Source organism: Culex pipiens, chromosome 3 (assembly GCF_016801865.2).
Source record: "Culex pipiens pallens isolate TS chromosome 3, TS_CPP_V2, whole genome shotgun sequence".
Taxonomy (NCBI): domain Eukaryota; kingdom Metazoa; phylum Arthropoda; class Insecta; order Diptera; family Culicidae; genus Culex; species Culex pipiens.
The window spans coordinates 168,627,410-168,644,891 of NC_068939.1; the positions used below are offsets into that span (position 1 = coordinate 168,627,410).

Genomic DNA, 17,482 nt, shown 5'->3' on the forward strand with positions numbered 1-17,482 from the left:
TGGACCAAAATTAAAGGGAACGTTCATCTATCGATAGTTATCAGAAATACCAAGTTTGGTGCTGATTGGACCATCCCTCTATTTTTGGCACCGCTCTCTTTTTTGGCGATTTGTCAAAACTGTCCAGGGAATTTGATAAAAATAAAATTTCAACCCTAAAATGCCCTTTAATATTATATTTTTATTTGTTTTATTTTATCTTCATCGTGTTCCCCGGACAATTTTACATAATAATCAATGTAGACCTCAAACTAAAATGAACTATTGGCGAGAAACAGTAATTTTAGTGAAAATAATGATTTTGTTGTAAAAATAACGATTTTTTGTTGAAATCTCGGGTAAGTTTTCAAAAAGCCGTAAGAGCCACCTCTGACACTTATTTTCGATTTTCACCAAATCGCAGCAAAATTTCATTTATTTTTAGTTTAGGGCACTTGAAAGACATATAGATGAACAATCTTAAGAATTTTTGAAATTGGTTTTTCGTAAGTAGGTTGAATAACGCGGCAAAAAAGGTTTTGTTTACCATTGGCTCTTATGACTTTTTGAAAACTAATCCGAGAAATAATGGGTTTTGTTGTCAAAAAACACCCTTCTCACAATGATCCAGGTTTTAGAAATAGGAGAAATATGCCCATTTTAAGCCTAATAAGCGGTCGTGTTTGAATGATGCTGGATAATCTGGATTGTTCCTTGAAATTCACTAAAACCAAGTACACCAACGAGTAAAGCAACGAGTAGAGCAACTTTTTGTGAACATTTCTATTTATTTTCACTTTTATTAAAAGTTATGCTATTCCTTTTACAAGCATTTAAAAAATATATTTCAAAAATGCATTCTAAACAGTCGAGTGCATTGGGCCACGCCCATTTTTCTATTTTCAGCTTAGTTCTTTTTTTATTCCAGCGCTCTTTTGGGACTGCTTAGTGCTGCCAAAATTGATTAAATTTTGTAGCATTTATAGAGAAAAATCCCTGGCATCACTTGCTCACTCCAACAGGCGCTGCACCAGCATGTTGGTGGTGTTGGTGGCCACCCTTTGTTCTTTATTTGCCTTCGCTTCTCGCTCGGTTTTCTTCAGCTTTCGATTGGAATGGGTAGTCGAAATTGAAACGTCAAAAGTCTTGGCGCGTTTGTTTTTTTTTATGGTGCTTGCTAATTATTTACATTTTTCGGGATTATTTTTCAAGTGAGTGACTAACTAATGTGCAAAAGAACATGTTGCCGGTAGTTGGAAGAAATTTTATATCTTAAGCGCTTTGAAATCGTTAGCGCAAGTGAAAAGATATTGATGGCGACTTTCGTTAAGCAGTTAACCTCTCATCTTGCGTGTGGATGTGTGTGCCACCAAAATGATGAGAAATGGTTTCGCAAAATACAAATTATGATCAAAAGTGCAATAAATTTGATCTTTTTGGTCAGTAAATGGCATAAATTTGCGTGCTTACTCGAGGCGGTCCTGTTGCTGGTAAATTTATAGCCTAAATAGTATTTTTGGAGCTTTAATCGAGCATCAAACTCTCCATATGACGAAGATAGGTAATTGAAAATTATAAGTGGGTTATAAAGGTTTTATTTCCTCTACCCGATTTTTTAAATCACAGTCTTTGGAATACTTCACTAAGCACGGTTTAAATATTTTTGTTTTATTTTGTATGATTTTTTATAACTTGCATGAAATCATTTTGAATGGTTGTTGAAACAAATTTAATAAGTCAAGAAATACACAGATTTTTATCCTTTAATTGGATCCAAAAATCAAGCTTGAATTGCTATGTTTTTCTGAATACAATAATCTTTTCTACGACCGCTAAGGGTTTAACATAGATTATTCAATCAATTTTGAAAAATCAACTTCGCGGCCTTTCTTAACAGAAAGAATCTTACTTGACAGCTCGTTCCAAGGGACCATAGCTGATCCATCGTAAAATGTTGTAAACAAGTGATCAGAAATGGTATTTTAAACGTGTTTTGCCGTTGTATAAAAAATTACATAAATTCACACCGCTGTTGCCCACATGCCACTAAGATTTTCATAAATGCATGGTTCTAAACAATTTGATGATTAAATTTTAAAATGTACAATTTTACCATAACTTGAAATCTTTTTTTTTAATCAATGCAAATAAATAAAAATACTTACCAGTAAGTTGTACTCAAGATGATTCATATCAGCAACAAATTCAATATCACTGATTGGCTAAACGATTCATTGTTACATTTCATTTTTATCTCATTCACTTGGTTTTCATAAATTTATTACAACTAACACTCAATTATTACACTGAATACACAAATTTATATTTTTTTATCAAACAGTGACACTCCACTAAATCCAAGCATGAAAACCACTCAATTTTCCTTTTGAATTTCCTCCACAAATTTGAGGGAAAGAATTTTCCGTTTCCGATTTCCACGTCCGTTCCGGTTCAAACCCAAAGCGAAACTGGATTACAAGCCCGAGAGTCTGTTGCCAGCCGACGATGACGATCGCATCCGGAAGGGGATGGGAGGGGGGAGGGAACGCCCAATGGCACGCCACTTTCAACGTGACTTGGTCGGTCGCCCGGTAAATACCGTGGTTGAACACGAGCTCCCTGCGGGACTAGTTGCGAAAAAAGGGGAAGGGAGATGGGGTCTGTTTTCAACCCCCTTTCAGTCCCAACTGGCACTGCACTGGACGGGACTGTGATGGTGGTGGAAAAAGCTTTACATAAAGCGGGGTGGGAAAGCTGTTTGTGAATCAGAATGATGAGACGGTGTGGGTTGGTCGATGGAAGAAGCGGCTTAGCTTATGATAAACTGATGCTCCCCTCCCACTAACATTTACACACAAGATCCTCTGTAATTATTAAGTCAAATGTAATTACAAAAGCCGACTCGGTCCTAACCAGGTCCCAGTACCGAAAAGGACCTAATAAAAATAATTTTATGAAAAAAAAAAAAATATGATAAACTGATCACCTAAGCCAGGGGTGGCAAAGGTATGGCGCTTTGACTCACTTGTTAGGTTTGTTTTATGTTGCTTTTTCCAATAAACGAGATGAGTAGATAATTCGCAAATCGACTTATCCCAATACTTTTTTTCCGGACGAAACTCTGTCAATCAAGCTTCAAGCTGAGAGAAAAAAAGCCTGAGTGTAAAAAAATATTATATTATTAGATTACCTCTTCATCGTTCTGATAGCCATTCGGGCTAAGGCGCCAGTCTGCTCTGGATGAGCTGGGTTTGAATCTCGATGGTGGCAGCTTTTTTGCGTAAGTTCCCAGTACATTTTTGTGGAGACGCATAGACTTTCACTTTCCCTTAGACGCCCCATTATTGAAAACTGGTGGTAAAACATTGTCAAGGACTCAATTTGGAAGAAAAAAGGCATTTGGTTCAACTGTACGCGAGCAGGTGGAAATAGGGTACGTTATCTATTAGTGGACCCCTTTCCTATAGTAGACCCTCTGAAGGGTTTTTGATTAAAAATTCAATAAAATCCCAATTTCAAGCGTGTTTTTTCTGCAAATCTTTTATTTGGCATGTTCAGCATCATTTAAAACAATGTTGACTGACAATGAATTGTCCTTTTTGCCAAAAAAAAGTGTTTTGAGTTCGACATCTGAAATCAGACATGGCCACTAGCATTTTCACAGCAAAACAGCTTTTCTATTTTATGATTGAATTAACTATCCAATCATTTTTTGACTTGTTATTTAACTTCAGTATGTCGAAATAATGTAAGTTTAAGGAACTATACTAAAATAAAGCGAAGAGCTGCTCATTTTCAAGCATAAACTAGGGGGGTCCAATATAGGACAACGAAAATCCTAACTTTTCCAAAAGTGGACCCCTGTTAATTTAACCTTCAAAAATGAAGAAAACTGTGTATTTAAGCAAAAGTTTCTCTTAAACATACAATAAATGTAATAAACCTAATTGCATATTTTTAAATTATGAGTATAAATATAGCTGTTTTCATGTTAAAAGTATCATAAATGCTGAAGCCGCAAGAATTTATAATTAATAAAAAACTATAGTTAATTGTTCTTAACTGAAGCATATTTTATAATAATAAATCAATAACAAAACATTTTTTGAAAATAAACATGCGTAGTTTTATCAGCAGCTGTAAACAAATCTATTTTTATGTTTCGGTCAACTGTGTATGTAATTATATGGGAAAATGTGCATAAAAATTACTTTTAACTGTTTACTTTTAATGTTTACAGTTGTTTTTGAAACGTTTTCTTTGATCTTTTTCGGAAATAAATTTGTTTAAATGTCTGTTAGGTTTTTTGTTGTTTTAAGCCAAATTTGTTAACAAAACATATTTGTTTATGATGGAAAATCTATCTTTTATTCATTATATCTATCATAAGACCTCCACCATGCATCAAAACACCAAATATCGGCTAAATTTTGTATAAAAATAATAGTTTTCCTATAGTGGACCCGGGTCCACAATCGGATTATGGACCCGGGTCCACTATAGGAAAAGGGGGTCCATAACAGGCAAAAGACCTTTTTTTTCAAATGGCTATTTTTCTGCTCCAAAACAATTTACTGAAGAAACAAATAGTCAAAATTGTTCAAACGACTTCAGATTTCATTGTTTTGTACAAAGGGTTATGAAAAAGTGCTTGGAATATTGAAAAATTGTGAAAAAATGCGCGTCGGCTCTACTAGGGGGTCCACTAATGGTTGAAATACCCTAACTGATTTTGATATTGTTTTCTTATTGTAAAATTCGAGCCAAACATTTCATTAGAGCACACAACCAAAAAGTAAACATACGGGATTATTCAACTATTTCATTCTTAAGTACACTCCCCACATGCCCTCCATGAATCAGACTGACAGCAAACAATTTCCTTTCGAAAAAATCAAAAACACAAAAGGGCACATAACAATGAGCAATTCCCCACGAAAACAGCATGATTCGAAAAAAAAAGTTCTCCGATCGGGCTCAAAATTTTTCTGGGGGTTCCTTGGCCGAAATAATTAGACCCGTATTTTTTTTATTGGCCATTAGGGTGACCTACACCGTGTTAGGGTGGTCCGAAAAATGACAATTTTCGTCGATTTTCGCAAAAACCTCTTTTTTCAAAAAATCATATCTCCGCGCCATTTCATCCGATTTTAGCTGTTTTAGGCGCAAAAGAAAGATGATTAGTTTGGCTATTTGGAAAAAATAGTAAGAAGTTCCAAAAATCTAGCTTAATATTTGAAAAGGTCGTATGAAAACTTAAAATGCTGTTTTGAAGGTCTCTGAAAATATGTTTAATCAGATTCCTCGGAAAGTTTTACATGACATATCAAAAAATGGTGAAGTTATGTTTTCAATACTCTGAGATACGATTTTTGAAAATAAAAGCTGGATTTTTCGACGCGCCACGCGCAAAAATGGGAAAATTACGAAAATGGGAAAAAATCATCTTTTTTCACTAAAACTGCGATAACTTCAAAATTTCAGCGATGACCTATACATGTTAGGGTACCAAAATTTTCGTAATTGAAATATTCCGAGGAATCTCTTTGGTCCCGAGACCTTCAAAACAGCATTTTAAGTTTTCATACGACCTTTTCAAATGTTAAGCTACATTTTTGGAAGTTCTTACTATTTTTCCCAAATAGCCAAACTAATTACCTAATCGATGAACAAAAAAAAATGCGTGTCTAATTATTTCGGCCAAGGAACTCCCAGAAAAACTTTGAGCTCGATCGGAGAACTTTTTTTCGAATCATGCTGTTTTCGTGGGGAATTGCTGAATGTTCACTCCAAATTTAAAAAAATGTTCAAATGTGCCCTTTTGTTTTTCGTTAGTTTTTCATAGTTGAGGAACTTTTTGTGTAATAAAGTGAACTTTTCATACATTCTTAACACTAATTCACTTCAAAAAAAAGTTTGGTTTATTTTTCAAAACAACAATCCAGTTGGAAAGTTAAAACAACACAAATTAAAATGCATTTAAACAGAAATGAGGATAATGATGTGTTTTATCGTAAAAACTCCACCAGTCAAGCTTCTTTTTAAAATAGGATTTGAAACCACATTTTGCACGCGATTTTCTCGAATCGCGGTTTTTGGGTTTGGTGCCCTAATGAAATGTTTGGCTAGCTTTTTCGAAGGTTATTTTGTAACTTTTTTCCTTCACTCTGTTCCCAACTTTGAATTAATCAGCTGTTGAAAGGTAGTCCACATCTCAGCTTAGGAAAGTAACTTCACTCAAGTAATGCTTAAACAACGAAATAAATGAAATGAAATGTTTGGCTAAATAAATTTAATAAACGGAATCGACACCTTATAATGTTGCCCTCTCAAACCTTGCGGTTTTGTCAACGCATCCACAGGCGTGATCGTTCTTTTTTGTGGCAAGACTTATAACAAACTAATTATAAAATAATATTATTTACTTGGTTCCAATTAAATTTTACATATTTCCAAATGCTGAGTAAAACCGATAAACAATGGCTGACGGCTTACGAATTTGAAAAAAAGTAAAATTTAACAGAGACCATGACTGCAGTTAAAATATCCAAATGAGCAAATAATCAAAAACTGGTCAAAATTTTCCCATAGTTCTGGCCATATTAAGCAAAATAAAAACAATATGAGCAATTTTCTACCAAAACCGGAAATGGATTTTATTTGTATTTTTTGACTTGGCTCAAACTTTGTGGGGGCCTTTCCTATGACCAAATAAGCTATTTTGTGTCATTGGTTCATCCATAAAAGTCTCCATACAATTTTGGCTGCTGTCCATACAAAAATGGTATGTAAATATTCAAACAGCTGTAACTTTTGAGTGAATTTTTGATCAATGTGGTGTCTTCGGCAAAGTTGTAGGTATTGTTGAGAACTTTTGAGAAAAAAATAGGTACACGGAAAAAATATTGCAGATTTTTTAATCAACTTTTTTTCACGAAAACTCAATTTTCCAAAATACGTATTTTTTTATTTTCGAGATTTTTTATATGTTTTAAGGAACAAAAATCCGCAACTTTTGAGCCATAGAGAAACATGGTCAAAAAATCTGCCTCCGAGTTGATTTTTTGAAAAAATAGTGATTTTTGTAAAAAATCAAAGTTTTATGCAAAAACAAGTTTGATATTATTTTTTAAAGCAAAATTGAATTTGCAATCGAAAAGTAATTTACAGATTTTTTGATATAGGGCTCCGTTTTCAAGATATAGCCACCGAAAGTTTGATTTTAGCGAAATATTTGCAGTTTTTCAATTTTAAAAAATAGTGACCATGAGTGACCATTTCTAAAAAAATTTTTTTTAAAGTTCAGAAAATTTGCTATAAAATTGTCTCAGAGACATTGAAGATTGGACCTCGGGTTGCTGAGATAGAGCCGCTTTAAGAAAAAGAAACACAAAAATTAATGTTTTCTAAGTCTCACCAAAACAACCAAAACAACTAATGGTCCGATTTACAATGTTAATACATAAATCATTCGTGAAATTTTCCGATCTTTTCGAAAACAATATTTTGAAAATTTATAAATCAAGACTAACATTTTAAAAGGGAATTGAATATTACGCCCATTTAAAATGTTAGTATTGATTTAAAAATTTTCAAAATATTATTTTCGAAGAGATCGGAAAATTTCACGAATGTTTCATGTATTAACATTGAAAATCAGACCATTAGTTGCTGAGATATCGACATAAGAAAATGGTAGGTTGTTTTGGTGAGACTTAGAAAACTTCAATTTTTGTGTTTCTTTTTCTTTGAGAAATTGAGTTTTAGTGAAAAAAAAGTTGATAAAAAATATGCAAATTTTTTTTCCGTGTACCTATTTTTTCTCAATAGTCCTCAACAATACCTACAACTTTGCCGAAGACACCAAATTGATCAGAAAATTCATTCAAAAGTTACAGATATTCGAATATTTACGTACCATTTTTGTATGGACAGCTGCCAAAATTGTATGGAGACTTGTATGGGTGAACCAATGACACAAAATAGCTTCTTTGGTCATAGGGAAGGCCCCCACAAAGTTTGAGTCAAATAAAAAAATACAAATAAAATCCATTTCCGGTTTTGGTAGAGAATTGCTCACTTTTCTTTGTCGTAGAGGGCTCATATTTGGCATGAGTTCATCTCATGTATAGACAAACAAACGCTGAAAGTTTCATCCAAATCGGAGAACCTCGATACGACCTGTTACACATTGGTGAAAAACTCGCTCTTAAATTTTAATGTTAACCCTCTACTTTTGTTCTACGAAAAACTTTACTTCTCTTGTTTTATGTTTTTCTTGTTTCATTTTTAGTATTTTAATTTGCATTTATCTTGTTTAGTTTATGTTTGTTTTTGGTGTTATTTGGCCTACTCTACCACCTAATATAATTACATTTCGCCTATCTATTTTTTTCATGTTTTTACAGTCACTTTTTCAATGTTTTGCATGTTTTTCACATTTTCTGCTATAAAATCGCACCATCATCATTTAAATTGCAAAAAAAATGCGTAGAGGCATAGTCTGGGACACTACAAAAATTACTGCATACTTCTTTTTACTGAAAATATTGGAAATGTTAGTGAAAAACACAGCCTAAGTTGACCCCTAAAAAAATGACATTTTTAAAAACATTGGCAAAGTCACATAAAACAAGTTAAACTTCCAACCCTGTAATTTTCTAAAATTTTAAGAGTTCTTCTTTCCAGTGCTTTTTAAAGATCAAAAATTGGTTGAAAAATGGATTTTTTGGCGATTTTTCAAATCGAAGCCCGTCTAGAGGCGGGGTTAGGTGGTAGAGGGTTAATATTTTATTCTCATTCATCTCATTATCGATGATCATAGTTTTGTGATAATAACATTAGATATTCTAACAGATATTCTTGTTATTCAAACGACCTACGTTTAATTATTGTCACCTGCCCGGGAAAGTAAACAAAAAAAATAAGTTATATAGCCACTAGGGTAGCTTGACGTTTGTATGGAAAATATTTTCTGATCGTAGTAAGGCCTCAAAACAAATCCTTAAAATTTGTAAGCAATCTGTGCAGACCTGGCTTTCGGCAATGCATTTCAATTTTGTATGGGAATTTGTATGGCAATATTAATTTATTGAAAAAAGAACGTTATACTCATTACTAAGGCTACCAACTGTACGGATTTTTTCCTTACCATACGGATTTTCGAGCCTCTTCGCGGATTTTTAACAGGCCGGAATTTTTGTAGGGAATTTTACGCATAATACGGATTTGTACGGAATTTCAACAGTTTTTTGATCATTGAATTGCTTTTTTGATTTGGTTTTGTGAACTTTAAATTTGTATTTTTCTGTGAGTTTGATTTAAAAAGAGAGAGTTTTCCGGGGTTTCCTCAATTCAAACTTGATTATCAATAATTCTAGAGTTTTTGAAATATTGTCTTTTATATTTTGATAGGACCTTTAAAAAAACTCTAGAATTGTTCTTTTAGAAATTCCTTACTAAATATATTTATCCATTTCCAAAGGCTTTCTAAAAATTGTGAAAACATTTGAACATTTGAAATAACAAATCTAGGTCCTATAAACTGTTGTGTTTCACATGTTATAGGACCTTTTCAATAAAAAAAACTCTGGGAAAGTGTTCGTGAAAACACTAAGAACGATATTATTCGTAAAAGCAAACTTGACATTTCGTAAACTTAAATAAAAATAATTAAAGAACATAATGATTTGATTCAAATCACGGTTTATTTTATGAATACTTTTAAACGTGCAAGTCATAAGCACTCTGATAGCATTTTGTGAAATTTGTTAGCTGTAAAAATGACACAGTTTTGTATTTTTAATTCTCAAATTAATTAAATTAAATTTATCTAAATAATGCTTTGACGGTTTTTGTTACATCATGATGCCATATCGACAAAGTGTACGGATTTTTGCTCAGCAAGAGTTGGTAGCCTTACTCATTACTTATTTCCAGCTTGCTTGGGTGCATGAGCCGTCGCGACGCCTGCCTCAATCCATTTCAAATAGTGGACGAATCTCTTCGCATTCTTCGGCAAAGTTGTTCCCTGGAACACGGACTATGAACTCATGATGGTTTTGAAAAATGGTGCTTGCCAGCAAGAGTATTCTCTTTCTATCACTCCTTCTCTTTTCCTCGTTCACGCACACTCGCCGAAGATTATTCTGTTTGCTCACCAAAATGCAATAAAAAATTAACGAGATTGGGAACCGACCACGTATTACGTCCCGTTGAACGGCGTTGGCAAATTTTGTTTTGTGGCGGCTTTTGTGGCTACGTTCTGTTGAGGGCGATGATTGTGAATGTGGGAATGAGAAAGAGAGAGAAAAAGAGAATGTCACTAGGGATTGTTCAAACACGCGAGGGCAGTATTTTTATATCTTCAAATGATTTTTGATTTTTATTTTATATTTTCATATTTCTTTACCAAAAATCATTTTTTTCTTAAATTTTATCTATCGTCGCAATCAATGGAAAATCCATCTCATATTGAAACAGCGACATTCAAAGGAAAAGTAACATATAATGCTTGGCAACGTGGAGTGGAAGCACAACTGCGGGGACACTCCGAAACTGTTGCGAAACAGTTTCACGTCCACCACCACCATCCGACGGCGATGACGATTTATTACCGACCTGAAAAAAAAGTAGAAGGGGGAACGAGATTCTTTCAAAGCATAAACAAAACAGCTGAACTTCGAGTTACACTACTACTCCACGGTTTATTCAACAAGCTCTCACGAGGCAACGGCATGCGCCCGCTTTACGTGCTGCTCGAGGCGGTTCTTCCGTCCGAAGCTGGCCCCACACTGGTAACAACGGAAGGGGTCCAGCCCTTCGTGAACCTTTTGGCGGTGAAACTTTCTTGCGCTGAAATTGTTGAACCACTGGTCGCAGAGATCGCACTTGAAGGGCGTCGGATTCGCGTGGTGGCGCTGATGATTGCGGAGGGCCTGCTTTCGCTTGAATCGGGCCGGACACTGGTCACAGGGGAAGGGTTGTTCCTCGGTGTGGGTGACCATGTGGATTGGCACTTCGAACTTTTTGAGGAACGTTTTGGCGCAAATTGGACAGGAATAGGCTTTGGCGGTCGTGTGCAGCTTTTGGTGGTTCCGGAGTGATCCGACCTGGGTGAACCGCTTTCCGCACTCGTCACAGGCATAGTTGCGTTCGGTCGTCACGCAGATTTCCTCATGCTTTTTCAGGGTGTTACTGGCCAGGAAGGCGTTGCCACAAGAGGTACAAACGAATTCGCGTTTTTTGTACGGCCTCGTCTTGTGCTGGTCCAAATGCCGTTCGGTTAAAAACCGTTGAAAGCAGACGTCGCACTCGAAAGGTCGAATCACGTTGTCCGCTATCCGATACTTAAGATGCACGGCATCTCGGTGCAACTCCAGCGCTCTCGCGCCATCAAATTCCTCCGCTGGACAGCTACAGCAGAAGAACATTCCCTCCGGTTGACGACGATCCACTCCAAACACCTTCCGCCGCTTGCGAGGTCTCCGTGCAGGGTCCTCCACCTCTTCAACCTCAGCCTTGATGACTTCAACCTCCGATATGACGACCCAATCGTGCTGACCTTCTTCGGGGATCTCTTCCGGCGGAGGTTTGCCGAACTCATCCTCCAGGTCCACGTCCAGCAGTTCGATTTTGTACTCTTCGTCCTCGGATGAGGCTTGACCGGTGACGTCGTTGGTTTCTGGGGCGATTGTTGGAGCCACGTGTTCCGTTTTGAGGTTTTGTCGTAGGAAAGCGTCCGCTTCAAGGCATTTTTGGCGCAATTTGTAAAATTTTAAGAATTCGTCGACACATAATTCGCAAACCAGCTGCGTTAGGCCGTCTTGGCAATTAATCTAGAAAAAAAAATTGTATTACATGTTGTGGAGTTTGAATTATCCCCTTACAACAGCTGTTTCATTCAAAATATTTGACTTTTATATGTTATGTTTTGTCGCACTAACACATTCTGGGATGTTGTTACATGCAAGTTGGAAATAAATAACACCAAAAAACAAGGTTGTTAATCGATAAAATTATCGTCGATAATATTATCGTCTGACAATAACCATAATGGTTATCGACATCGTTATCGTCGGAACGATAACGATAATCTATCGTTATTTACATAATTCTATCGGCGATAATCTTATCGCCGATAACTCATTCTTTAAATCTTTCTAAAATCGATTGATTCAATCATATCATATCATGTTAAATTTTCAATGCTTTCACCTAGAATATTTTTTTTAAATGTAGTATGTTTCAAAGTATAAATATGTACTTAAATTTGTTCAGAAAATACCTTATTTTTTCGAAAGTACCTACTCAACTTTTGACTCAACTTTCATTTATTGCAATATGGTTATCAAACGAAGCGAAATTTTGTATGCTTTTTCACTTAATTAGAGTTTTTTTTTTGGAAAATACCGAAATTTCCACAAAATACTGTATTTTTTGAAAATACTCAAATTTTCAAAATATGCAATATGGGTATCAAACGAAACGAAATTTTGTATGCTTTTTCACCCTATTAGATTTTTGTTGAAAAATACGGTAATTTGTGAATATTTAAGTATTTAAAAAAAAACTATAATAAATTGAAAGAGCATACGAAATTTTGCCTCGTTTGATATTGCAAATTTTGAAAATTTTAGTAATTTGGAAAATTACAATATTTTGCGAAAATTTCAGGATTTTCAAAAAAAACTCTAATAAAGTGAAAAAGCATTCCAAACTTCGCTTCGATTGCTACCCATGCATATTATGAAAATTTGAGTACTTTTGAAAAATACGGTATTTTGAGTACATATTTTACTTTGAAACTTAGAAGATTAAAAAAAAATATTTTGGTGAAAGCATTGAAAATTTAACATGATCTGGTTGAATTAAGTCGATTTTAGAAAGACTTTAAAATGAGTTATCGTCCCATTATAATTTATCGTTAACAACCTGATAAAAAATGCCTTTTCATTTACAAATTATTCACTATGCACAGAAAAAAAGTTGAATTTTTTAAGGTTGAAAATTTGGTTGAATATTATCTCTTATTTGAGTAACATTACATAACAAATGTGTAAAAATGTGAACCTGATGAAAATTCATCAAAACATTATGAACATGAAAATTCACCAGTTCCAATATTACACTTTTTTTTACAAAAAAAATCTGTCATCATTCCCTGATGAATATTACCATCATTTTTTTCTGTGTTTTCTAGCAAAAAAAATGTGTTTTTAGTAAAAAAAAATGAATTTTAGAATGTTTAAAATTTGGTAGGTTGAATATTACCTCTTTTTTGAGTAATATTACCTAAAAAATGTGTAAAACTGTGAATATTCACCAGAAACTGATGAAAATTCCTCAGTCATTTCCGAACAACGCAACGGTGTTTTTTTCATCGCCTAATTTACAGCTCTGAAAAATTCGACATTTCCTGTCCTTCTCGAGTGTCGAAACGGCTCACTTTTCTTCACAAGAATAACAGAATCGTAAAGTAATACTTTTCGATGCCAAGTTATACTTTTCAGTTATTGAAAATACTTACTTTCCTGTCATTTTAAATCGGGGACCAAGTTGGGGACCGTCCACAAACACCAAATAAAATATGAACCGATATTGGCCAAACCAGTCCCATTCGACTTGGTTTAGGGTCCCAAGTTTCAATAAAACTTGAGTTTCGATAAGTAGTTCAAAAGTTATGTATAAAGTGTGTTTTGGATGTTGGATAAATGACCTTTAATCGTATAAAATGTCTTTATGTTATTAATCGTTGGATAGGTAATTGAAAGACCTTTCCTAAGAGTCCAAAACATTGAAAATCTGTCAACCCTGTCTCAAGTTATGGCCACTTAAGTGATATAGGCCTTTCAATCGAGTCTAAAAATTTGAAGATCTGGCAACCCTGTTTAAGGTAATGACAACTTAGACAACTGAGATTGGGTTTTACAATGATGCGGGAATTTGTATGACCCAATCTCACCTCCCAGACTGATAACGGTAGCAAGAATCATCATCAAACGAAAATATTTGACGCTCATCAAGAGAAAAAAAAGGGAACATGGCCCGAAATTTTATATTCCTAAAATTAAACCTAAATGTGTGCTATTATTGTTCACAACGATAAAGAATATTTTTCTGAGTACATTGACCCTTTGTATGACCGCAAAGGATTTAAAAAGGGATTTTTAACTCAATTAAAAAAAAAATACTTCGCGGCCCTTCTTGACAGCTAGTTATTTGATCCATCGAAAAAATGTTGTCTTGTCAATTTATGTTTTTGCATTAAAGTGAAGAAAAAAAGTGATTAGAAATGGTTTTTAATCGTGTTTTTTACCGTTGTACATAACTCATAATATGAGTGGAGTTGTCTTCATCTTGAAAACGATGACCAATGAAGCTTGCCAGTTATTTGCACGTCATAAAGTCTGTGTCTGTGTTTACAAAACACTTGAAGAATCGAACCAAAACATCAGGGGCTCTGATGCAATATGCGTGCAAGTTGCGCAAAGTGAGCACAAATATCTAACGCAAATGATTTTTGAAAGACATTTTTGTTAGAATGCAAAATCTTCATAAAATTTACAAGAATCAAAAGATCTACACGGAAAAAAGTTAATTCTCGAAATCGTGAATTGTTTTCATGAATTCGAGAACCACGAAGAAATATATTCACGTTTATAGTGCAAATCTAGGTACCATATTTTTCTGTGTAGCTTTAAAATAAACAACAGGTAGCTCAAATTATACTTATGAGCATTTCATTCTGTGCTCAAAAATGTCCTAGTAGGCTCGATTGGGCCAGGATTCTCCAAGTACTTAGAACAGCAACTATTAGTTCATCGGATGTTGGAAGGCGATAACGTTGTTCGCAGCTTGAATCTTACAGTTTACTTGTAAGTACGTGTTCAGTGAATCGATTTTTTCTTTGTTCGAGTGCAGTTGGTGCATTTTCTGGGACTAAGTAAAATGGGTGTCACAGGTTTAGATTTTTACATGCGCAAAAAAGTATCTAACGGATGCACTTTAGTGGATATAAGAAATGAAATCAGGTAAGATGCAACTTATTTGAAAATCAATTCCAAAACGAAACGAAATTCTTCCCCAGAAAATTCAAATCTACCGCTTCAACAACAACGCTCGTGTTCGATTTCCAGTCACTGTATGAATCATCTTGCAGCCCGGATTTGAGTGGCGTTTTGTGTGGTGGCCGCTACGAGCTTGTGTTCCACCTTGTAGAGCGATTTTTGCAGCAACTTCAACAACTCGGAGTAAAGCTGGTGTTTTTCAACGATGGAGTATTTAAGAAATCAAAAAAATTTGCAGTTTGGACAGCTCGTCACAATGCAGCTTACGAACGAGAGTTGCAGATCATAGACTCCGTAGACAACGGTGACGACCTGCGCACCTTGGTAGGCAAGTATCGTCGGAGTATCCCTGTCAATACACAGTACCCATTGAAGAGTCTGGCAAAACGGTACGGCGAATTTCGTCTGTCAGTGACAGGCGAAACCAAGAAGGAAATGGTTGCGTACGCAAATTCCGTCAACGCTCTGGCCATTATTTCCAACAATTCGGATATGATGATTTTTCGTGGGAATTGGCGCTTTTGGTCGTCCAAAGATCTAAGCTTTGAGAAGTTGACCACTCGAGAGTTTAGTCGCTCGGCGCTGCGTACTCATCTGGGACTAGACGAGAAACAGTTGGCGCTGTTTGCCACGCTGGCCAGTAATAATGGGTTCATCCGGAGTGAAGAACTGGCATCGTTTAGACAACGCCATCTTATAAATCAGTATGAGTTTCAAGAACTGGCAGAATTTGTGCGTAAACCGCATACAGATTTAAAGGTTGAGGTTGAGATTTTCGGCACTTCAGCAAACGTAGATGCCATTAGAAAAGGCTTCCAGGAGAGTTTGGATTACTACGGAGCGGTATGTTCTAACTTTACTTGTTGAGATACGTTAGTGGCCATTATTTCTTTTTTTATTACAGGATTTCATTGAACAGGAGCCATCATCTTCAGAAGATCCAATGTTGAATTTCCTAAAAGAGCGTGAAAAAGCATTTCTGTACAAATTGTGGACAGGCGTGATTTCTCATTACGCGTTGACCTTAATTGATTTACGAGACGATGGATTTGGGGCGGAATATCCCACTCTTTCTTTGAAAATTATTCTGCGTGAAGCAGCCATTGCAGTTTACCACTGCCGAGACCGTTCGAGCCGGATATTTATTACCAAAACTTCCCACACAAATGGTTACGCTGAGCAAACCTGCGCGTTGGAGTTTCCACAACACATTGAACCACCCACTCTTCAGGAATTGCTTTCAACAGATCCTGCAACTCACGCCAAATTAGCCGACACAAAGCTCAAATTGTACTGTTGGATCATCTCGGACAACTTGGACCATCGTCAACTAGATGCGATTCCACCAAAGATGATGCCCACAGTGGCTACACTCTACTTTTTGGTCGAGCATCAGGTTGTGGAGCTCTTTGAAGCGGATCTCCTGCTCTATGTTGCTTACGAGGTCGTATTAAAAAAGTATGACATGATCAACATTCGATACCCGAAAAAACTGGACGGTCGCGCGTTCCGCGTGGCCTTTTTGTACAATGCGGTCAGCCAGCATGTGCTTAAGTCGCTGAACGTTGTCGGCTTGGACTGTCTGGGGTACCCGGAGTATCCGCAGTTTGACGGCGTGAGGTTTCACAATCTGTATCGAGACTGGTCACGTGGTAATCGCAATCTAGAGCAGATTCAGTCGTGGAGAATTTATGCTAATATATTTTAGTAAACGGCATAATCATTTGGTCCATTACTTTTTAATGACTGATATTATGCGCGCTGCATCAAACCAAAGTGCGCATCACTTCTGTTGCGCCGATCAAAAATGTAGTGGTTTGTCGTTTGCGTTTACATCTCAGCCTGTGGCGCAACAGCTTTGACATGCTGTGTTCGTATTTTGATTTTTGTCTGTTTCACAAGAGTAAAGATTCTTTGCACGTATTTAAACCAGATGTCTTTTTGTTATTATCCATGGAGCTTCTTTTCCACAGATTATTCCGCTTTTTCTCCAAACAATTGCCTTTTTGTTTTGCCTTTCTTTACAACAGTAGTGAATCCGTCATTGCCATTGTCCTCAGTGCGTGAAAATCAGATTGATTCTGCCACTTTTCACAGCAGCGAATTCTCTCCGTGCGCACCTCCCCCCTGAATCCACCCCTGCTCCGCTCGCACTCACCTCCACACCCGTGCAGAGCATAATCGTGTTGGCGATAATTTGTCCCTCACGAACCGCAAACACTGACTCAAACTGCACAAGCAGCTGCTGCTGCTGATCCTGCTCCTGGGCCAAGCACACCCGGCACACCTTCATCGCACGGAACCGCCCCGCAAAGGAATTCTATTTCCCGGAACAAATCCGCAGTTTCGCACCTCTCTCTGAAAACGTAAACAAACTGATTGCTTTTGACGTTTCGTCGCGGGACGTTACGTCGCGCGTAACGCACCCACTTTGA

The 17,482-nt window shown here is 36.1% G+C and overlaps 2 protein-coding genes across 3 annotated transcripts; one reads left to right on the forward strand and one right to left on the reverse strand.

Moving 5' to 3' along the window:
- Positions 1-10,659: 10,659 nt before the first annotated feature.
- LOC120426837 (gastrula zinc finger protein XlCGF26.1-like) lies at positions 10,660-17,428 on the reverse strand. The gene is made up of 2 exons (XM_039591626.2): positions 17,206-17,428; positions 10,660-11,816 (listed from the first exon to the last, which is right to left on the reverse strand). The coding sequence occupies exons 1-2, from the start codon at positions 17,338-17,340 to the stop codon at positions 10,701-10,703; spliced, it is 1,251 nt and encodes a 416-aa protein (XP_039447560.1). The 5' UTR covers positions 17,341-17,428; the 3' UTR covers positions 10,660-10,700.
- LOC120426835 (uncharacterized) lies at positions 14,783-16,976 on the forward strand. Of its 2 annotated transcripts, none has more exons than XM_039591623.2 (3): positions 14,783-15,011; positions 15,068-15,890; positions 15,952-16,976. In XM_039591623.2, exons 1-3 carry the CDS (start codon positions 14,929-14,931, stop codon positions 16,753-16,755), a joined length of 1,710 nt encoding a protein of 569 aa, XP_039447557.1. In that variant the 5' UTR covers positions 14,783-14,928; the 3' UTR covers positions 16,756-16,976. The 2 variants fall into 2 exon arrangements, with proteins under 2 accessions (XP_039447557.1, XP_039447558.1); XM_039591624.2 differs by having other exon boundaries at positions 15,117-15,890.
- Positions 17,429-17,482: the final 54 nt, after the last annotated feature.